Below are 23575 nucleotides of genomic sequence, written 5' to 3' on the forward strand. Positions count from 1 at the left end.
AGCACGGGGTTTTCCGGTTGAATGATTTTTGGCCGAGTTATGGCCCTTTGATAAAAATGTGTTTTTTTATCTGTGTGTTGCCAGATACGCAAAGAGCTTGTCCGGACTACTCCTCATAAACTACTGGTGCAATTTTATCCAAACTTTACAGGAATGATCAGTACCAAGTCTAGTTGTGCACTGTCCGTCTGTCTGTCCGTCTGTCACAAAATTTGTCCCAACATGAAATTGGCCATCATGAGGCGACACATGTGATTACTGATCACTCTTGTAGCACTGTTTAAGTCTGAACCTACTAGAGTAAAATTTGTGATAAGTAAGTCTGCAGCGTCTAAAGTGTTTTTGGGGGAAAAGGCATGTAATAACCATGTACATAGTAGCTCAAAACACTAGGTAACACTAATCATTTTTGGGCCAGTTGTTAAAAGCTTCAATAGAGGATTTAAAATAACAAATGTTCACATTGCTTGTTTTCGATATCATGTTGACATTGTTGGTCTTCAGTACATGTATTATGTTGACATTTCAGTATGTTGACATTGTTTTCAGTATTATATTGACATTGTTTGGTCTTCAGTATTATGTTGACATTGTTTTCAGTATGTTGACATTATTTTCAGTATTATGTTGACATTGTTTTCAGTATTATGCTGATGCTAATGAAGCAGAATCTTGGATGAAGGAGAAGATGCCACTAGTTACAAGTGATGATTATGGTAAGGACGAGGGCAGTGCTCAGACATTGCTGTCCCGACACAATAGACTTGAGGGCGAGATCAAAACATTTGGTAGTGAGATTAAGAGACTTGATGAACTTGCTCAACTAATGACAAAGGCTGCCAGCGAACATAATGTAAGTTAACTTCTTTTAGGGTCTGCAAAACAGACTCAGCATTTTGTAGTAAACTTTAGAACAGAATAATGAAATTGCATTTTTTTTACCTCAAATGCATGTATGACTATGTTCTGTTAGGTGCTCAAACATAATCCAGGTGTAATGTTACAGTTATGCTGATCTTGGTATGATTTGCTATAGATACTGTCTTTGAAACATCTTTCTAGTGAACTTATACAGTCCATCCTGTGAACAAAGGTCATCCAAGGGTGAGAACATGACCTTTACAGACATACAGTTTTTATTTGAAGGTTACTCTTTTCTATTCACTGATTGAATGGTTGGTGAAAAGCGTCCTTTATTTACAGGGCAATTTTTTTCATTTTTCAGAGGTGGTCTTTTACACAGGTTTGATTGTATTTCAAAGGTAAATGACACAAAACTTTCTCAGTGCATTATTCCTTATTTCAGATAAGTCTAGAAAAGTTTAAACCAGCGGAGAATGGACAGAAGTCAGATGATGAAATGTATGAAGATGAAGTTGTTGAAAGACCTCATGAGATTGATGTTGAAGAGGTAATCTTAGATGTTTATTTTTACATCTTCAAACACTTATTCTGATGAATTTGTGTTGTAAATTTGCCCTGCTTTGAATTTGGAACAGTCCATTCCAAGTTTAAGGGGTTTTGTTATTAAAATACAAAAATTGCATAGGTGTTGCATCATCGGTTTGATATTAGAGGGGTAATTATTAATGAGAATATTAATTGTCTGGTCTTTCTGTGTAGACTGGGTAGTGATTGAAATCATTAAAGAAAAGACAACTCTAAAAGACAAGGCTAAAATGTTGGGACAAATTGTCTCCCTTGTTTAACGTGCCAGATGTAGTAAAATGGTGAACAGCTTGATAATCATCATATCAGTAGGATTGACAGTCCTAGGGGCGGTAACAACAGTCTGTTACAGTTCATTTGAACAAGTTTAATGTAGCATACACTTCAATTTAACATACAAAGATTGTCTTGTTTACTTGCAAAACTGAAAGCATTTTTTGTTTGTTTAAATATTGCATGTGCTAACTTCATACAAATTTTATAGTTGACTTTGATATGAAATTATTTTATCAAATTGTATATTTAAAAAAACAACCAACATTTATACATTCCTTTAAAACTTTCATCTTTAGCAGGATGAAATTTGGTTTGCTTGCAAAAAATAATAATGTGAGTTTTTTTATCATATACAGGGGAACACATATTGTATAATTGTTTATGAATAACCATTGATAATAAAATTTGAAAATTTGAATATTAATTTGATACTGGTTGGAGATAACGCCGACACTAAATCACATATTTTTTGCAATATTTTAATTATCTTCCAGTATATTTTAAATATTGAACCACCTAAACAAATTTCAGTTCAAAGACTTTACATTACACCACAAAATCTATGTATAAAAATGGAATCTGGTACTTCTTTAAGGTCTTGAATGAGGTATACAAAACATGGTCTTTTTACCCCCAACAGTAGATAAAGTCGACACTTAAATTTTTAAGTAAAAAATGACTGGATAATCAGCATCAATAATTTATTTGTACATCTTATATGGTTTATTTATCTTTTGTAAATATTTAAACAATTTTTCAAAAATCTTTCCCAAGTCAGTGGCCTGTGGTCAATACATTTCTAACTACCTTACTGTAATTTAGTAAAAAGAATGTTTTGAAGCAGTTTTTGCCTACAAAAAGTTTAGGTTATTTGAAAAACATTAAAAAGTCTACCAAATTATAACAAATCATCACATTCTGTCCTGTTCCTATACTTTTAGGTGATCATGTGCTTGTTTGTTGAAAAACAAAGCTAAAACAATTATATTTATAAAGTGTCGGGGTTATCTAGGCGTCGGAGTTATCTCTCCGACCAGTATGGCTGCATAATGATTTCATTGCAGATACATGAGAAGGAAGTGTTACAAGATTATGTAGAAACTCGTAAAATACCGCAAGTGAAAGCTGCTTACACTTACAGAGGACAGGGGATGACGATAGAAAAAGGGGAGGTAATCATAGAACTGTTTTCTCTGGCATTGTTTGCATTACTATAAAAGACAAGGGAAGTAATCAGTGAACCGTTGCTGGCATTGTCTGCACTACTTTTTAGGCAAGGGAAGTAATAAGTGAAATGTTTTTGACCTTGTTTGCATTGTTATAGATAAAGGGAGGTAATTGTTGTATTGTTCTGACATGGTTTCATCACTATATGAAAAAAGTGGAGCAAATTATAGTTAGGTTTTTGCATTGTTTACAGGATTTATGAGAAGAAATAGTTAAAAACATTTTTATTTCCTTTTTGCACTACTTGCATGACTGTATAGTAATAATTGAATTATTTCTGTAACAGTTTGCTTGATAATTATAAAAGGGAAGGGGAATAATCATTTTTTTCTGGCTCTGCTATATTATAGAGAAAGGGGACGTTATCATTTAATTTTCCTGTTATGTGTACTTTTTGTCGGTGTAGGTACCATTAAACAAAATTATAAACAAACCCAAGACAGTTTCTTTCAGTAATTATATTTATTATACAAAATATAACAAAAAAGTCATGAAAGCACAAACAATAAATAACAACTTGTTCTTTAGATCACAACCTCTTCAGGGTTGTCTGCAATAACAACAACAAAAAACATAGCACTGTTGAAAAAAATGAATAATATAACAACCAGTTTACACTTGAATAGAAACATTTCTGAGTGAACAAAACCAGTTGCAGGAGAATGTTGAGAGATCAATATTATCTGTTACCTGAAGATGTTACATATTGTAGGAATTGTAGATAATGTACAAGGATGGTGATAAGCATGTTACTGTATAAACTATAAACATTATATTCTCATTTGTGTTGAAGATTAAGTATGCACATGCAATATATTAATTACAATTCACACGTCATTAAAGACGTCATTTGAGTGTTTTTATCTGTCGTTGCAACTTTCTAAAGATTAGTTCTATCTGCATTATACTTTCTAAAGAAATAGTTTCGTGACCTTGCATCTTGTTTAGTGACCTTGCATCTACTTTAGATCCAAATTATTTGTTAAGTTTTTTAGTTGAAAATAACTTTATAGTCCTTGGAACTAAAAAAATAAGATGTGCAGTTACCAGAATCTAAGTAACAGAGTTAATATTAGAATCAAGGAAAAGACCTTCGTAATGTAATTGTAGTAAGGGTCAAGAGGTCAAGGTCATAGTGACCTACAGCTTAAAATATAAATTTTAATTGCCAAAGAAACACAATAGTTGAAAATTACCTGTAAATGAATTTTGTTTATCTTGTAAAACTTAACTTGTCCAGCTTCTAGTTTTGGGACAGTCCATTGTCAACTTTAGGAGATATCAAGATTAGAATCTGCAGTTAGTCAACAGTATAAAGTACTGTCTGTTTACAGGATGTGCAGGCTGACCTGGCTTTATATTGGTGGCAAAGGTTCATCACTTTTGCCACTTGTTCTCCTAAAAGTTCAAGGTCAAAGTGTGTCTCACATAGATTTCATTATACATAGCACCATGAAACATTCTCTTTGGGCATGTAGCATACCTCTATTATAATTATTTAAAGTTTATACCACTTTTTTTACATAGAAAATTTCATCCCTGACTTAAAGATATCAAATATTTTTAAACATTTAACAACATATCTTTCACACAATGTAAAATGACCTGAATGTGACAAATCTAATTTAGTCTTCATATGGAAATGGTTGATTTATTTCCACCTACTGTTTTCTGTCTTATTACACATCCTGTGGTTTGTGTTTTTCCTCCCTGTTTCCCTAACTTTTTAAATGGCTGCAGAGGTTTTCTTGTTATATAAAAGATATACTAATGAGATGTTTTAATCTTGACTTATTCATTCACTCCACAGAAACAGTAAATATTCCCTCTAGATATCACAAATAAGTAAGCAATTAAAACAGATTTATACCATTTTTGAGGTCAAATTTTTAGGAAATGGTTTTTCGATCGATGTGATTAAAATGTGCACTTTATTAATGCGATGCCTTCATGTTAACAATAAGACAATTTAATTAGTGAAGTACTCAAGTTGGCTTTTGAATGCTAAAATAGTGTGAAATTATTGACAAAGTATATACATGTAGTTAAAGCTTACATTAGGCACGTTGAGCCAAGAATATGTTACATAAATTGCATCAAACTACAGATCAAAAATAGCCCTAAAATATGACCAATTAATTCTTTTGTTTAAACAGGGTAGAGGTTTGGTAAAAGAAATAGTAAAGTCATTAATAATAATTACAAAGGGCTGTTAAATGTATTGTGAATATTGAATTTTGTATGCTTCTTAAACTCTAAGAAAATATTTTTCTAAAGTTTGACTTTATTCAAATAGTTCACTCATCTAGGGACCTGCAGCTTTAATGCACTAGCAGTATTTGTGATGGTTTTCTTGCTGATGTTTCGCTGATATATTCACTATGGTTCTTCAACATCTCTGGATCCATTTACAGATTTTACCATGACATGTTTGCAGGAAAGAGCACTCCATGCTCTTTTACCATTCTCTAGATTGTCACCAACAGCATTTAGATGAGCCTTTTCAGAGTTTAACTCAGTAAAGCATGTGTCTTTACCAAATGTTGGTGATTTGACCTCCACACTTGGTAAAAATCTGACATTTTTTGGCGAACATTCATGGCTCTTTGGTAACATTGAGGAATTACGTAACTCCTCCAGTGCATGTTCAAGTGTCGCTATCTGGTTGTCATGCTCGTGATTTATTGTAAGGTTGTTTGCATGAGATATAGTCCCGTTCCCAGTTTGGCTGCGTGTATCTGAGGAAAATTTGTCTGGGAACTTTTCATGCAGAAAAACGGAGTAGAGTAAGTGTTTATATGCTGTCCTGAAATCTCTCCGGAAGATTCCGTAAATGAGTGGATTGATTGCACTGGCTACGTACCCTAAAAGTGCAGATAAGAGATTCACTGGTCCAGGAATGGGATCCTTACCATTTGCTAACACTTTAATTAACTTAGTCACACTAAATGGAGTTGTACAAACAAAATATGCGAAAACAACCACAAGTAAACTCCATACAATTTTTGAGCGATCTGAGACTTTCCGCTTATTTTTTTCATGCGCCCTGGAATCTCCTGTTGTGTTAATTGCCACCTGAGCTTTTTGCTTTTTCACTTCCTGGAGAATCTTTGAGTAGCAGTAGATCAGTACAATTCCAGGTATGAGAAAGCAGAGGAGAAAAGCAAGTACGACGTAAATGATGGAGTCCGGTCTGTAACTATGCCATTGTATGGCACATATCGCCTCCCAGTAATCAAATGCCACCCATCCTGCTATAGATGGAGCTATTCCAAATGTAATCGCTTGAATCCATGTAAAGGCAATGACCATCACCATCCTCTTCCTAGTGATGAATAAAGTGTAGGACAATGGATGCATGACGGCATGGTAACGGTCTATGCTGATACAGCAAAGTGTTAACATTGAAACAATGATTAAACAGTAGTTAGTAGCGCAGATGAAATCACACCAATGCTGTCCAAATATCCATTCGTCCGTTATCAAAGCAACGAGGGCACTCAGCATAACAAGTAAAGTGTTGGATAGGTCCGTGACACTTAGGTTGACAATAAGAAGATTTGAAACTTCTTTCCGCATGTGTCTGTTCAGGCAGATTACTGCTATTACAGCTCCATTTCCGAATATGGATGTCAGCATAATAATGATAAGGAACAAAATGGCAAAAACATTTTCATAGGTATTCCTCAGGTGGAATTGATCTACTTCTTCACCTAATACACTTTGGCTTGTATTTCCATCAAATGTAGAGTTTTCGCTAGTCATTCTGAATGTCAGAACAAAGTCATTATCCTGAAAATAAGAATTACAATATTCACTATATGTTTAACACAGTTATATGAATGTGACCACCTAAAACAATTAATTTAAATTATCATTAAATCACCATTATCTTGGGAAATACATTAGTGCTGTTGCCAGTAAGAAAATCATTTCAAAAATGATAAATTGTTCAATTTTCTTTTCAAGTCAGATGCTCAAAAATTAATATTTATTATAAAACAAATTCAGCTAGAGGGTCTAAGTATTAATATTATGGAATAAAATGTATTCAACCTATGTTTTGTTTCCATCAGTGGTCAGCAGGTCATTTTATTTGCAAGAAAATTAACAAATAGAAATGAATGAAATTAGTTTCATTTATCATTGGTCCATGTCATTATACATTAATGATAATGATAAGACATTTGAGATTTCATTTAATTAACTGTTGGAATAGTAGCAGTTGTGAAACCTTTTCTATGTCAGCCATATTGAGACAGGTTAGTTTATATGATTTACCTAACTTGCCTAATTATTCTGTTTGACATTGATTTCAGTACTTTTATACAGATATCCCTTAACTTGCTGAATTTGTGTACTTTGAACTTGGAACAGTCCATTTAATGTGGAACACACTAGTAATGAAAAAACAAACCAGTACAAAAATTGAGCTGCCACAGATGTGCATTCTGGCCAGGCTCTTTACTGATGGCACAGGGCTTGGTACTTTTGGTTCAAGCAGGTTAAAGCTCCATGCCCTCAGATAATTTGAAATATTTCAAGAAAATCAAACTTGAAAATAATGTACTAGGATTCTAAAAAAAGTAAAAAGATTCAAGTAATGATTGATTTACATGTAATGTGCCATTGTTGACTGATTTTTGCAGTACTGATCAACATATATCTAATGAATGGCTATTACACAGTAAGGGTTATTTTTGCATATTTTGACCTCTTTTTGGTACATTTATCATGTGTACGGAATTTTTTTAAAGTTTGTACTGGCTGAAAAGCAAACAGTTTTGCTTACCCTTTGGAATCTGAAATGATGTAATTTTATTGTTTTCTTGTTGTTGTTTTTTTTTTCTTTCGATTATAGCCCAGCTATTCCATAATATCAACGTAGCTAAGTAAACTAAACTAACCTTGTATTGAAAATATTGATAACCGATTATCTGTTCCAGTTGGCTGTAATTATTATGTAATATCATGTTATATTATCATTTAATTAACTGATTTATGATTTTGAACTGGAAACTATACTGTTTTAATCATTTAATTTACTCTATATCCTGTAATTTTTAAAGAATTTATTTTGTTACACCTAATCATTCTGAGGGCTTCAATTAATGCAGCACACTTCCTCATTCCAGATAATTTGTTGTTCTTATTTGTAAAATAATGACACAAATGTGCAAATTTAGTGATTTTACATATTTTTGGTATTCCAAAAATTAGTAATGAACAGTTCCAAACAAGTCCATTTTTTAGAAACTCAACAGGTTATGTGTTAATCTAGCCTTATACATTAATTTGATAGTATTCCTATATTGAAATTGGGGCGTCCGTGGCAGAGTGGTTAAGGTCGTTGACTTCAAACCACTTGCCCCTCACTGCTGTGGGTTCGAATCCCGACAGGGACTTTGGATTCTTTCATGTGAGGAAGCTATCCAGCTAGCTTACGGAACGTCGGTGGTTCTACTCAGGTGCCCGTTCGTGCCTGAAATAATGCACGGAAGGGCACCTGAGGTCTTTCTCCACCAGTAAAGCTGGAACGTCGCGATATGACCTATACTGTGTCAATGTGACGTAAAACCCAAAACAAACAAACAAAAATATAGAAATTACCTTCAATGTCATGTCGATGTTGAAGTAATGGGTTGTAGAAATAGTGAATTATAGCATAATTTAAAATTTAAGATGTCAGTTTGGATTGTGAATTTTATTTATCAATTTATACATTTCTTTATATGTCACAATATTTTAATTTCTTCACACTTGAGCAGATGTATATTCATGTTCAGTGTCAAATGATAAAAGATGACTAGATAATGAAATGAAGATGGTGATGGCGTCTTGATATGTTTTCAAGTTAATATAAATCTTCAAATTTGATATCAGCCAGGAAATATTTTATTATTTTTATGGGTGTTTTATTTAAATATTTTGTAGATTCTACATTTGGACAAAAATTTTGCAAAATTGTTCTAATGTTCATTAAGGAGAAATTTATTTATTTATTTTCATTTCTGACATAAATCAGCTGGGGCACTTGAAACAGAAAAATATATGCAAGAGATAATTAAGATAAATTCTCAGAAATCAATTTAAAGTTGTGTTTTTGTGCCATTCATATAGCCAGATTTAAGACTTTTGAGAGATTTGCAAAACTTTCACATAAAAAAATTATTCTGAGCCAATGATCTATATAAATGAAATGTTAATCATGACAAAAAAAATTCAGTCCTGACATGTCAAAAAACCTCAGTGGAGTCCCTTTAAAATCACAAAAATTCCTAACAAAGATCTGTAATGGGAGCTGGTGAGGTCTGTTTGAAAAATTTCAGTAAATGAAGGGCTAATTTGATACTTCAGCAGCTCTAAAATGGAAGCTGGCTAAGTTGGTTTCAAAATTTCAGTAGTTGAGGACTAAACTAACTATTCAACAGCTCTTAAATAGAAGCTGGCTGGTGAAGTGTTTAAAAACTTCAGTAGTGTAAGGGCTGATCTGGCTATTACGGTAGCCAGGAAGCTCACAGTTGCCATTACTTCCTTGTTATGATTCAGTTTTGAATATAAATATAAAATTAATGGTGATAGAAGATTTTGATCTTGAATTTTTGTCAACATGATACGCATGAACTAGCAGAAAATGTCTCTGAGCATAATTATTACTATAATTATGCGTAAATTATTTACATTCCTAATTTAATTAAAAGTAGAAGTCTTAGACATGTGATGATATTAAAGATTTTATCTTTACTATTTTCTATGATGTATAGAACTTGACTAAAACTTAGAGGCAAACAAATTCTTTGAACATCTTAGTTTAAACTGATTAAATCTGTAATAAAGTTGTAATTTTATAAGCTGATTTTAGTAATTAAGAAGCATAGGGTATTTGTGAAAAGCTATATTTAGAATGAGATTGACAACATGCATTTTATTGTATAATCAATTCTCCACGAATTTCACACTTTTAAATATCTTGGAAAAAAGTGATCCCTCAGAAGCATTAAAAACTGCAAAATTACATGAAAATTGCAGACTCAGTTTGATTGAGTCTTTACATTAGGGATAATGAAAAAGTGCCACATCCCTCACGCCCCTTAGGACCCCTAGCACCCGCTTGAGCGGTACTCCATTTTCAACACATTAAAAAGCTGGAATAAATGATCCAGAAGGACCAGAAAAATAAATCAACACTCAAGTCATATAAACATTGGTTTTTGATAAACTGGGATTTATATAACATATTTTTAAGGGGGAGGGGGTAATTTAAATGACACATGATTGTTTAATTCAGTTATTTTTAAACAAAAGTTCATGTTTCATAAGCCTGCTGCTGGAACCATAAGTGATTAGGCTATGCCACCAGTACAGACTCTATGCTGTTGGTAGCTAAAATTTTATTTTGATATTTGAATCCCTTAAACATTGAATGGACTGTTCTGAATTTAAAGCTGGGAAAATACATTACACAGATTATTGCAATTATTTTTATTATGATTAATAGCAATTAACATACAGAAACAAAAACAAGAGGAGAGTGCCCAAAAAACTTCTGAGTTAAAAAAAACATAAAGTAAATGGTCTGTGCCTATTTTACAAAATGACTATGTGACCTCATGACTAAAACATAGTTAGTGTGACTTAATACCAAAATACAGAGGAAAAAAAAACTCCAAAAAAAACATGTCATATCATTTGAGTTGACTTGATCTTTTAAATCAAAATTTGAAAAAGATGATTCAAGTTTAAAAAGGAGAACTTGCTTGGTTTAACCTAAATTAAAAGTTTTACTCTGATACTGATGAATAATTATTTAAAAATTTTATGAAATGGTGGATTTTTGAAAATAAAATTTCATGTCTATAATATTGATGCTTGCATTTGATACACAATGTAATTAGAAAATAGTTGTTTATTCAGTGAGTTAAAAAATCTATAATTTTGAATATGCAAATTCACTATTTTATGTAAATCATAATACATAAATTATATTATATTATCATTTTATTTTTCAATTTATATAATTTTTGTTTGAATACATACATTTCTGTTTTGGAGAATAAATGAAATTTGATGTGATCAACTTAAAATTACATTCAGAAAAAAATTTGTAGGTTAAAAAATTGAAAAGTCAGAATTAAAATAATTTTTTTAACAGATTTAATTAAATCAGTGCATGACCAAAAAATGATAATAAAATAATAATAAATAGAAAAAATATCTACATTACCTTCCTGGTCAAAGGTCCAGTTGATTGAATGCCAATGTGAACAAGTATTATATTATATAAATGGTCAATTCCAATATAATGTCGTCAGAGTATATCCAATGAGTGATGACTGATGCTGTGATCCGTCAGGAATACACAATATGACGATTGTAGAAGTAATTATTTAAAATATCCACCATTGGCGTTTCTCCACTGGTCAAATGAAAACTTAACAAGCAGTTCTACAATAATTGAGATGTTGTTTAGTAACAATATAGTTCATATGTAGCTTACGTATAATTTGTAATTGAATTCAGACCATTAAAGTACATTGCTACTGTATTTAATACAGTATTTTTAATTGTTACTTTGTTGTGCCTGCAGATATATGTTAAGGAGGTGAGAAAATTCTTGCAGTCATGAAGCATAAGAGTACAGCATTTGCGTCATGTTTTCGCAAGTCCAAATATTTAAGTACATAGAATTTTATAATCCAGTATGACCGTTATAACAAAGTTTTATCCTCTGTAATAGAGACTGTTACCAAAAGTGATGCTGATCAAATGACCGTTCTTGTAAACTTTGTAACAGGAAAGTATTATATCTATTTTTATGAGTATGTCATTTCAATCACTTATCGGGAATATTAAGTTTCAAAAGTTAAACAAAGTTAGTAAATTCCAAATGTTCCAGTCCTAAACACTTTCATTTGACTATTGAACACTGATTTTGATTCATTTAGTTGTCAACATCGGTGATCATTGTATTTGTGTAATGACTAAAGCTTTTTCCTTCCTGCGTGAAATAACCGTTCTTAAAATGTGAGTACGTTCCGGTTAATTTAATACTAGGTAAACAAGATGTCAATTGATTTGTAAAGACACTCGGCTCTGTATAATATTTGTATTTCACAGAGGTTTTATTCTATGTTGATGAAAAGAATGAGAAAAATTGATTTCGAAATCAATGGTAAAGCATCTTTGTCAATATTGAGAAATCTTCTGTTTACAAACATGCAACATCTTAACAAATGAAATTTAATAATTGATTGGTGTGGGTGAAACCATTCTTGAACCTTTTTTTTGGTATTTTAAGAAATGACTGTAAGGGGATGTTTACGGGAGGAAAAAGAAAGAAATTTTTACTAAATTTTGACTGTTTAAATGTGTATTTCTTTTTATGCCCCCACAGAGTGGGAGCATATAGCGTTGCACTTGTCCGTCCGTCTGTCCGTCCGTCACGCTGTACGTCTGTCTGTCCGTACGTCCCGAAATCTTGTGAACGCAACTCCTCTTAAACCGGATGGCAGATTTTGCTTAAACTTTCAGGGATGAACAACCTTAATATGTAGATGGTAGTAAAGGAAGGAATTTTCGCTGCGACCAAATTTAACAGAATTATGGCCCTTTGTTGATTTTTTCACTATATACTATGTAGAAATTTTGTGAACGCAACTCCTCTTAAACCAGATGGCAGATTTTGCTTAAACTTCCAGGGATGAGCAACCTTAATGTGTAGATGGTAGTAAAGGAAGGAATTTTTGCTGCAACCAAATTTAACAGAATTATGGCCCTTTGTTGATTTTTTCACTATATACCAATTAGAAATTTTGTGAACGCAACTCCTCTTAAACCGGATGGCAGATTTTGCTTAAACTTTCAGGGATGAACAACCTTAATGTGTAAATGGTAGTAAAGGAAGGAATTTTTGCTGCGACCAAATTTAACAGAATTATGGCCCTTTGTTGATTTTTTCACTATATACCATATAGAAATTTTGTGAACGCAACTCCTCTAAAACCGGATAGTAGATTTTGCTTAAACTTCCAGGGATGAACAACCTTAATGTGTAGATGGTAGTAAAGGAAGGAATTTTTGCTGCAACCAAATTTAACAGAATTATGGCCCTTTGTTGTAATTTTTTCACTATATACCATATATATGTTGTCAGTGGGGGCATCCATGTCCTTTGGACACAGTTCTAGTTTTACTTGACATGGAAGTGAGGTTTTTACTTCCAATGTGCTGTTTGTGTTTTTTTTCTTCTGTTTAATCAAAGTATTATTAGACCAGTTTATTGTAAACAGAAAACAAAATATGAAGTTTTTTCCTGCTTAACTTACAACCTGTTTGTGAAAATAGTGTCAACAGTATATTTTGATGGCATAACCATTAAAAAAATATTATGTATATTCAAATATTAATACATTAGGGTGAAAACACATTATTAGGTCATACTAAACAAAACCCTAGAGATTTTCCAAGAGGTTTCCATAAATTATAAATTTCTGATCACATTAGCAGTAACCTGCATTCTGTTTACACTTACAAATTTTGCTTGCCCGCAAGACAATGGGCAGCATATGGCTTCACAAACAGATAACTCTCGTTAGAAAATACAGTAAGAAAAATTCTTCTTCTTAATGGTCTTAATTTTAAGAATAGTCAATTCAAAATTTGAATGATTTCAGTAATAAAATGTAGATCTAACCAGATCAGACTGCTCAGATGTGAAGGCTAGCCTTGTTCTATACTAATGCCTTTCTCTTTCAGCAGGTTAATAGGTTAAAAAAGGGGTAGAATGTAAAGTTCGATATTCCTGTAGTAATTTAAAGCATAAGAAGGCTTGGTAAAAATAGTTTTAATAAAATGTATAACCTACCGGTATCTATATTCCAGGTCATGACCTTGATCCAGAAAACAAACAACGACTGGTGGCAGATTAGGAAGAGTGATGGGACAGAAGGTTTTGTACCAGCAAATTATGTGAAGGAAACTGAACCAAAGGTCGTAAAGAAGGTCGTACAGAAACCAGTGAAAGTCCCGGAAAAAGTCATAGTGAAGAAAACTGTTATGAAGAAAGAAATTGTGAAAACAAAAGCAGAGAAGCCCAGCACATTAAGAAGAGCCCCTTCAAGTAAATATCATTTCAAATTCTATTAGGCTGACTCTTGTTTGATTTCATAGCTATTTTTTTCAGCTGCCATTAACCCATTACCAAGCTTAGGATCTTATTAAGGACACGTTCATTTTTCAATCTACAAATTTCAAAATAAGAACTGATAAATTAGGGAACAGTGCAGACCATGATGAGACAGCTGGGATATGCTGATCAGTTGGTCTGCACTGGATGATTTGTTATGTTCAGGTGTTGCAAGCAAGCTAGGGATTAAGTGTTCTATTAAGTGTATTATCTGTAATCTGGTATTTTATTTTATTGTTTAAACATGATAAATAAATATAATGATCTCTCAATGATAGAATGCTAGGGGAAATCTGGTAATTAAATAAAAAAGCAATATTGAAACTGCTGCAGGCATCTTTAAGAGAGTTGTTTACTTCCTGTTTGACATATAAATGAAAAACAGTGTTAGAAATAATTGATTTAACAAAATAAGGTGTTTTTATGGCATTTTATGTGTGGCAAAGTTGTCAGTTACCAACATAACTGAATTTGTTATTTTATCAACATATTTTTACCAATTACCACCATACTAAGAGCTATTTTTGAATTAGTTAATTTATCACCATATTTCTTTTAGCTCAATTGTTAAACAAGATTGCAGCTAATATTAATCACTTTTGAGGCTGCCTCCTTGAACTAATATTTATCACTTTTGAGGCTGCCTCCTTGAACTTATATTAATCACTTTCGAGGCTGCTTCTTTGAACTAACCAGTACTGGTGTCAAATGAGGAAATATGGTCATGACCCTCATATGAGGAAATATGGTCATGACCCAAGTAGGACTCATACCCATGATCCCTAGGTTGAGAGGCAGACACCTTAACCACTAGGCCATTTTAGTTAATTTATTTTAGCATATTAGTTTAAGTAATTTATATGCATTGTAAGTAATGTTCTTAATGGCTTCAAATGCCAGCTTTTCAATTAAATCATATTGTTTGCTTGGTAACATTTTAACTGGGTTACATAAGAACATGGTTTTGGAATTTTCTTAAAATCAAACATGAATATAAAAGTGTGTTGCTTTATAAAAAGATAGGGTTTGCATGAAGTTGAACTTCTCCAAGACTTTTAATCTCGGACATTGAGTTCACTGGTCATTTGTTTCTCACCTCTGGTTCAAAAATAGTCAGTCACTTGCAGAGAAATTGGTTATTACTCGTGAAGAACCCAGGAGAGGCGGTTAGGTGGACTACCTAGATTCGAACAAAAATAATAAAATGTGTTAAATTTTGTGTAAAAACCAAACAAACTTTAAAGACCATAATTTCATCAAAGGTTAGACAAGTAAATAGTTCAATGATTTTATATTGTAGGAGGTTGACATATGTGTTTGTGCATCTTTTCTGTATTCATGATTACAGAATTAATTTGATTTGTAATAAGTATATTAGCTTAATATAGAGATTACATTGTAATTAATACAACAAGTTTGATTAGAAATGTAAATATAAGGTGTAAATGTTTAATACAAAATTGATAAAAACAACCTAATTGAATTAAATTATTCAGTGAACTTGATATAATTACTTGTAATCAGCATTTAATTATGTTGTCATTTTAGGCCAATCCTTATGAACAAGACTGGTTAATAGCCTGATTAAAAAGATCAATAAGACTGTTACGTTATTTTTCTTGATTTTAAGTTTTTCATCTTAATGAATAAACATGAATAATAAACATACATGTATTCTTTTACATATATATTTTTCATTTACATATAGATATATACTACCTTAGGCAATAATGTGTTAAAAATGAAAAAAGATGGTTGTATAGTATAACATAATGAAGTATTAAAATTTTGTATTCACCAATTCATTGATGTCTCTGTGTCGACATTAAAGAACCAATCTTCACAGAAAAGATCCCTTAATCCCATAAAATGAGGTAACTCACTATACAGTAAGTTCATTAGCCTCCAATAATCTGGTTTCTACAGTATAATTTTGAAGCTTGATATTGTGTATTTTTAACTTTCAGTGAGATCAAAGTCCAATCTCCACTTTGACAAAGAAAATGTGGAATCACGACAGAAGGGATTGACCTTGACCTTTAATAAACTACTGAAGCTTGCTCAGGTTTGTTTATTTAGTCTTTTATTGGCCACCCTATTTCACCAATTAAATTCAGGACCACCCTATTTCACCAATAACAGGGCCACCCTTATTTCACCAGTTAGCCAGATATATAAAGTTTTCAATAAATGTACAATACATTATTTTTTTCTGGTATTTGGAGAAACTTTGATAAAAAAAATCATATCTTCTCCATAACACTGTTGAATTATAAAACGGAATATAATATTATCTAATAAAATGTTCAAATGCTATTTTTAGTAACGATTATACACATACCTCACCTGTCTTTTCAGACGATCACAAACTCTAATTCTTCAATAAAATTATTATGATGTTTGTCAATATATTCAAACATTAATTTTCTATGCTTGTATTTTATTCTAACCTTTTAGATGGTGATGTGTTCTTTTCTTACTTTTAATTTTTCTCTATGTTTTGACTTACTAAAATATAGCTTTATTCTCTTTCATTGAAACTGTATTATACATTGGACCGATATTAAAATATAATTGCATGAGATCATCTGTGACAAAGTTATAATGGTTGCTGATTTCAAAACTTCCCGTATCGGGGTAGTTTTGATTTCTGCAGGGGGTGTTATGATCTTTCATGTTTCTGAAACTATCAGATCCTCCTCTTTGAAAATATAGTTATCTATTATAGTTATGGACAATAGCACAAATTGCCACCTTTGTGCAGAAACTGGTTAAAACCTATTACACTATATAAGGAGTTAACATTTTACTGCACTAAAGTGATGAAGGATAGTTTTAAGTTGTAATATTTTTTACGCTCGGGGTTTTACGGGGGTGACATAGCTTGAGAGGTGGGTTTGACGTTTGGTTGCAATTGGGGTTTAAGATGCAAGGCCTTTGGGCTAGCAGTCTGGAAAAGATGAAAAAGACAGTTTTAAACAGATATTTCACGTTTAATTTCTGAAGTCCAAAGTAAGAATGTATTATATACATTCTATGTACAAATATAAAATACAATTTGAAAAACATAATAGTTTTTAACATAATAAAAACATATCACAACATAATTATGTACTTATATTTGCAGACTGCAATAAATATATATTTAATAATAATGGGGAAAATAATAAGTGTTCATTTAATAAAATATAATAACTCGCATTTAAAAGCTAGTGAAAGGTACAATGTCATTACTTAAACTAAACAACTTTGTATATTAGTATAAATTGCAAATTGCAAACTTACCGTATATAAAAGTGTTTATTAATGTTATTGTCCTTTTGTTAAGAAAAAAAATGAAACAGTGATCTTTACAATATTGTTTTAATAATTCTCGTAATATTTAAATCTTATTCAATTTTAGAAAAATCAACTTAACACATTTAACAAGAAAAACATATTTACACCAAGTTTTGTGACTTTTGTTATTAACTTCCTTTTCATAGATAAAAAGTTATAAAGACAGGATTTACAAACTGTCAGAAATTCAAGTAATTACAAGAAAGTTTAATATTATGGTAAGCAATGGATTCAATTATGATCCTTTACCACTTTCGCTAAATATGAAAATATTTGAGAATGAATACCATTAAAAATTACAACATAATTTCAAAAGTAGAAATTAAAATATAACACAGTTGCAAAAATTCAGATGATAAAAAATTCATAATGGTAAACAAAGTACAAATATTTAGAAAATTAAGTATCATATTTAGTAGAATTATTCTAAATTGTACATTAGAAAATATAGAAATATCACATACCTGGAAAAGATGAAAAAGACAGTTATAAACTGTTCTTTCACGTTTAATGTCTGAAGTCCAAAGAAAGAATGACTTTAAAAAATAGCTTTTTTTCCCCAGGAAGGATTATTGCATTACAAACGCAGGAACTAAGGTTTCATACCTATCTTTGTGTTGTAATCAATTAAGGGTCGGGTTTTTTACTTAAGGGATTGACACTGCTTACTAAGATATGTCATTCTAGTAAGAGTTGATAAAACTACATTGTTAAAGATTTAGCTATGTTTTTAACACTTATAGAATTTAAGCCAGCACATACATTTTCAGACAATAATAACCCAAGCTGACTTGATGGCTTCTTTTACTCTGTTTTTATATAAGAAAATTTGGCAAGTTTGTAATTATATAGTTCCAAAAATTTACACAATTAATAAAATGGAAATAATGAAACTGAAAAATATTTAAAGCAAAAGAAATTAAGAAAAATAGTAATATTCAAATAATCAAAATAAATTATATAGATATTACACTAGTTGTATAAATGGTAAATAAAATTACCCTATTATCTAGAGTGTAATATATTCCTAAGTTTTGAGGAAACTGTAAGAAGAATAGCTTAATTGCAGTGATTTGAATTGTATTTATAGGTACTGTAACTGTATTTATAGGTCCTGTGCTGTATTTCTGAACTAAGGGTAAACCATATTCTACGACCATTGAAGGAATTCTCATGTTTTTGTAACATGGAAACTTTTCTGTTTTGGTTAAAGACAATACATATATGATAATTGGCTTCTACGTTAATCATACTAATGGAGTTCTTACCGTGTGCGTGATCACATATACTGTGATGTCAATTGTTAGATTTTCTAAGGATTATGAATAAAATCTTCTTACCGGATCAGAGAATAATGTGACCTGGACTGAACGACCTTAAGAATACTTCTTTTGATCAATATTGAGATAGGTGTGCTGCATAATCTTCTGAACATATAGAAATTTGTTCCACAGAGTCAGTAAAAAGGCATCATTAAAATTTTATTCTATATGGATCTGACCAAGAACTTTACAAAGAAACATGCACAATGCTCTAGATAGACCACAGAGTGAAATAATCAGTTCCTTGATGTAACTCAGTCAAGAAGCTGTATTGATATTTACTTTTCTCAACAGTAAAACTGGAAAGTAGCCATGTGGACCTTCTATACCGAGTATAGACATTAAACACCAAAAAAATTTATGTAGGTGTGCAGCCATGTGTTGCAACATTTTTGGCCAAAACCTTCCTCTGAGATTATTTTATTTAATGCCTGTTTCCCTGTTACAGGTGACCATTGTTATGATTATAGAAATATTTTTATAAATTACTAGTCTTACTGAATTACTGAAGTGGCTTGCATTTTAGGAAGCAGAGAACACTTATTGATCACAATTTGCAAAATAATGAAAGTTGTTATATTGCTTCTTTGCAACGGACTGGTCTAGCACTGATGTTGTATCAAAAAAGCAAGGGGGGAGGGGGATATATCAAATTTGACTGTCCCAGAAGGTATGCTCTTTACCAGGGTTTTTAGAATCAAAATGTGTCAACTATTCTCCAAGGATGGGTTGGTCATTGGTATGTGTTTCTATTGACAGTAACATAATAACATAAACAATATTTCTTGTTAAACCAGACGTCAATAAAAAAAAAATATATTTAAAATTCATACTTTCAGACAAGAAGAATCAGTCTTGAAGATGCCAGTAAGTTGTTTAAATTCTACCGGGAGTGTGACGAGTTTGAAACTTGGATGAAAGAGAAAGAACTTCTCCTTACAAGCAAAGAGAGCCTCTCTGATAATATGGATGCTGTAAGAAAGAAATTTGAGGTAGGTATTCAGTCGCTGAATCATTGGCCACCATGTAAAACAATGCCTTAAAACTGTTTCAACCCTCTGTCTAATAAACTGTTACCTATAAGTAAATTCTATTAGCCTATTCCTGAACCTTTTTAGGTAGATAATCTAGAATCTCATGCATGGCCCCTCATGCAGTGATTGATTTCTCTAAAATTGATAAAACAGCATCCTTTGAATTTTTCCTGTGTTCAATCATAAACTGTGAACTCTTGTAAGGGTAAACCAAAGTGAAAAAAACAACAACAGAAATCCATTGCTTGATTTCTTTTTGTAAATCAGTATACTTAACATCACCAAACATGGTTTGAATCAGTAGAATAATCTGTACTTAACTGTGTTATTTATTGTCTTTGTTTCTTTTAAACTTCAGAAGAGATTCTATACACACAACCAGTAAAGACTGTAATAGGTGCAGTCTGATCATGGTTTGCTCTGTTCTCTATTCAGTCAATACATATGAGCCGTGTTACAACAAAACCAACATAATGGGTTTGCAGATTGCGGATGCGCAGGCTGGTCTGGGTCCATGCTGGTCGCAAACCCATTATGTTGGTTTTGTCATGACGCGGCTCATATTTTGAAATTTTCCCCTAAAATGAAGAATGGCTTTGTTTAGATTGAAAGGTAGGAAAGTCCATTTAAGATTTTTAGTAAAGCAAGGGTTACAAAGGCTGAAGTTTAAGAAATGATTCATTTAGCTGAATTCATATCTTTTGCACCTAAAATTCTCTTGGTCCAAATTCTGCTTCTTATTTGGAGTTCTTATATATGATGAAAAATGTAAATAGAACATGTATTTTAAAAAGCTTGTAGTTCTACTCAAATGTCAAGTTGCGGACTCAAATTTTTTTAAAGGAATAAAATTGATATACTATTGAAGTAAATAATCATGTTTTTATTATTTCAGCAACTCCTAACCAATATAGCGGCAAATAGTGGCAGACTGTCCGATATCAACAAATTAGCAGATGACATTTTGAAACGGGGAACCAGTCAAAAAGATCAGGTTAAAAAACGGCAGAAGGAGATTAATGACAGGTATATAATTTTATCACACAACTTTCAAAATAATGATCCATGAACCTGTCCATTGGGAACACCGAGGGAATATCAGAAGAAATAAGGTCAAGGTCATGATTAGTTGTGACCTGCACTGTTTGTTATGGAATCATAAAGCAGGAAATGTTTCCAGTTCAAAGTTCAGTGGCATTTAGTATATTAAGTCATTTGTCAGGGTTGGGTATTCCAAAAGTCAAAGTCCTTACTACTTCCAGCAAAGAAAAAACAACTAAAAATGATTGATAGGGATTGGTTGCCACTATGGATTTAACTTTGTTTGTTTCTTTGTTTAAATGAATATTCTTGTTATATTAGTTTATTAACTTGTTTTAAAAATAGAAATCTCATAAAAAATCTTATTAATGTCTTGTGAACCAATTTATAAACATTCACTTATTATAGTATCTTGTAAATTATCAGTTCTGTATACTTTTATTAATATAGCCTTTATAATAGCATTGTCTTTTTATGTTATAGAATAGTAATTTAACAGGTGACAGAAGTTCCATTTATGGAAGGAGTGTCTGAGAAAGGTGGCTTATTTCTTAAATTATTTTGGTAAACAATTTTAGTGAACATTTAATTAAGCATACATTTTAATCTTGCAGATGGGAAAGACTCAATAAGCTAAAAATGGATAAAGAAAAGAATCTCCAGGGAGCCTCTAGGTAACATAATTCTATTCCATACATAAACTTCGGTAAAGTTGCCGCCTATTTGTGTCAAATGAAACCTATGATGAATGAGAAACTAATCATCAAATAGGATTTAATTACTGGTTCTTTGAACTGTTTGATAAATAATCAGAAATGGATGAAAAGCCTATCCTTGAATAATGCATAAAAAGTCTTGGGTCTGCTTTGATTTTGGCAATATCCATTATGATTCAAATCTGGAAAAGTGGTAATGCCTTGGAAACAGTGAAGCAACAATATTATTTAAAAATTGCAGGTTTGATTGAGCTTTTTCATGAGAGATAATGTAAAACTGTAACATCTCTCAGGCCCCTCTAGCACTGGCTTCAGGGGTATTTAATTTTCAACAAAACCCAACAAAAATATAACATTCAAGATCCTGCAGACTTAACAATCGATAGTTCCACCTAAAATTCTGTTCTTTAATTAATTGAGCAATGAGTATGATAAGAAATAAAAGTAACTGAAACTTTATAGATATGTAAATTAATGGATTGCATAATTATCAACTATTTAATCCTCACTTTGGTGTCTTTGACATTTTAACATATTTTTATAGGGAATATTCATTACATTAAGTGGTACTTAAAGTTGAAGATTGTTCAGATCATGCAAATTATAGACATATTTATATCGTAGTGCTTTTCCGGTGAGCAGGATATTCTCTTAACCTAATTGAACATAACTCAGAACTGGATATTCTCTGATTCTTCTTTTTTAGCTAATCCTTATTTCCTTGAAATATAATCTGTGATTCAAATATTGAAGTCAAGATAGCTATTAGCCTAGTGAACAGGAGAAGTTGTCTGAGAAAAAAGTGAAAATGGAAAGTTTTAATCATTATAAAGCATCAACGTTCTAGGAAATGTAAATGTGCCTGATTTATAAAATCAGATTTCCCATAAAGAAGCTGACAAAATAGAGCTGATTATGTTAGCAAAGCTCTTACTAGTTACAGCTAATATAGAATTTACTGTTATGTAAAAAGTTTGTTCTAACTGTTATACATTTACTGTTATGTAAAAAATTTGTTCTAATTGTTATACATTTACTGTTATGTAAAAAATTTGTTCTAATTGTTATACATGTATTCTTTGAAATTCTAAATGATTTTTTTTGTATCTTGGCACTGCAATAAGGTTAAATCTGATAGATTGTAATACTGACCTGTATAACAAACTGGCTTAAAACAGAAAGAAAACTCAAATTTCTCAAATTGATCAACAAGTTTGTTATATGTAATTGAATAGTTCATAAAGCAATAAAAATGAATGTTGAATATTTATGTACTTATATATCTTAATACACAGATAAAGTTAGAGAATCAGGTATAACGAAATAGGACTTGTCAGTGTCTTGAACTGATTTAGTCTATGGTGATTGACACCATATTTTACAAAGCTTTATGATTTTTTTTTAACTTATTTGTGTTTTAAATTCTCAAGCTGGTGCTTGGGGGCATGAGGGATGTTGGAACTTTTCCTCATGTACAGACTCAATCAAACCAAGTCTGCAATTTTCATGTAATTTTGTAATGATTATAATGTTTCCGAGGGATCACTCTTTCTCCAGAATTTTTTACTTTTATACATTAGCGGCATGTTAAGGAAAAGGTTGTCCAAATATAAGCAGACTTGAAGTCCAATCATAACATGAATTCAGCAAATTTTTACATGATACATCTGCCATATTTTAAATGATGTAATCCTGCGATGGTATATAACAATTGCAACATTTGTTTTTTGTCATTGTCGCAGCTGTTGGGCAATTCGCTCAGTTATCAAGATAAAATTGTGATGACTAACAACAATTGATTAAAGAAAACAGCAGGGCCCTTGGCCATTTGATGAATTTTAATTTCTTATCTTTTACCTCTTCTTGCATTTCTTGTTTCCTTTGACTTTGTGTTAGGTTAAGTTATTAGGTTAAGTTATATACTATTTTTTGCTGATTAAAGGGATTTAAATATCACAATGTTGATATTAACTCTTACCCACAAAA

The 23575-nt window shown here is 31.5% G+C and overlaps 2 protein-coding genes across 7 annotated transcripts in view; one reads left to right on the forward strand and one right to left on the reverse strand.

Annotated features, from left to right (window-relative positions):
- Nucleotides 1–643: 643 nt before the first annotated feature.
- Nucleotides 644–23575, forward strand: part of LOC132727407 (spectrin alpha chain, non-erythrocytic 1-like) — a gene marked incomplete at its 5' end in the record, with an annotated part of 91021 nt that continues 68089 nt past the window's right edge. For all 6 annotated transcript variants that reach the window (XM_060712875.1, XM_060712880.1, XM_060712876.1 and 3 more), the window contains 8 exon segments: nt 644–853; nt 1307–1411; nt 2790–2897; nt 13834–14071; nt 16105–16202; nt 19638–19790; nt 20728–20858; nt 21488–21547. In XM_060712875.1, coding sequence (XP_060568858.1) covers nt 644–853; nt 1307–1411; nt 2790–2897; nt 13834–14071; nt 16105–16202; nt 19638–19790; nt 20728–20858; nt 21488–21547 — 1103 coding nt within the window.
- LOC132727408 (histamine H2 receptor-like) lies at nt 3402–7035 on the reverse strand. Its single transcript, XM_060712882.1, has one exon. The coding sequence runs from the start codon at nt 6715–6717 to the stop codon at nt 5332–5334; it is 1386 nt and encodes a 461-aa protein (XP_060568865.1). The 5' UTR covers nt 6718–7035; the 3' UTR covers nt 3402–5331.

The sequence above is a fragment of the Ruditapes philippinarum genome, unplaced genomic scaffold (genome assembly GCF_026571515.1).
Source record: "Ruditapes philippinarum isolate M1 unplaced genomic scaffold, ASM2657151v2 ctg86_1_1_1_1, whole genome shotgun sequence".
Taxonomy (NCBI): domain Eukaryota; kingdom Metazoa; phylum Mollusca; class Bivalvia; order Venerida; family Veneridae; genus Ruditapes; species Ruditapes philippinarum.

Bases quoted from the DNA above. Each gene is read 5' to 3' on its own strand.
- LOC132727408 (XM_060712882.1), bottom strand. From the start codon at position 6,717: ATGACTAGCGAAAACTCTACATTTGATGGAAATACAAGCCAAAGTGTA.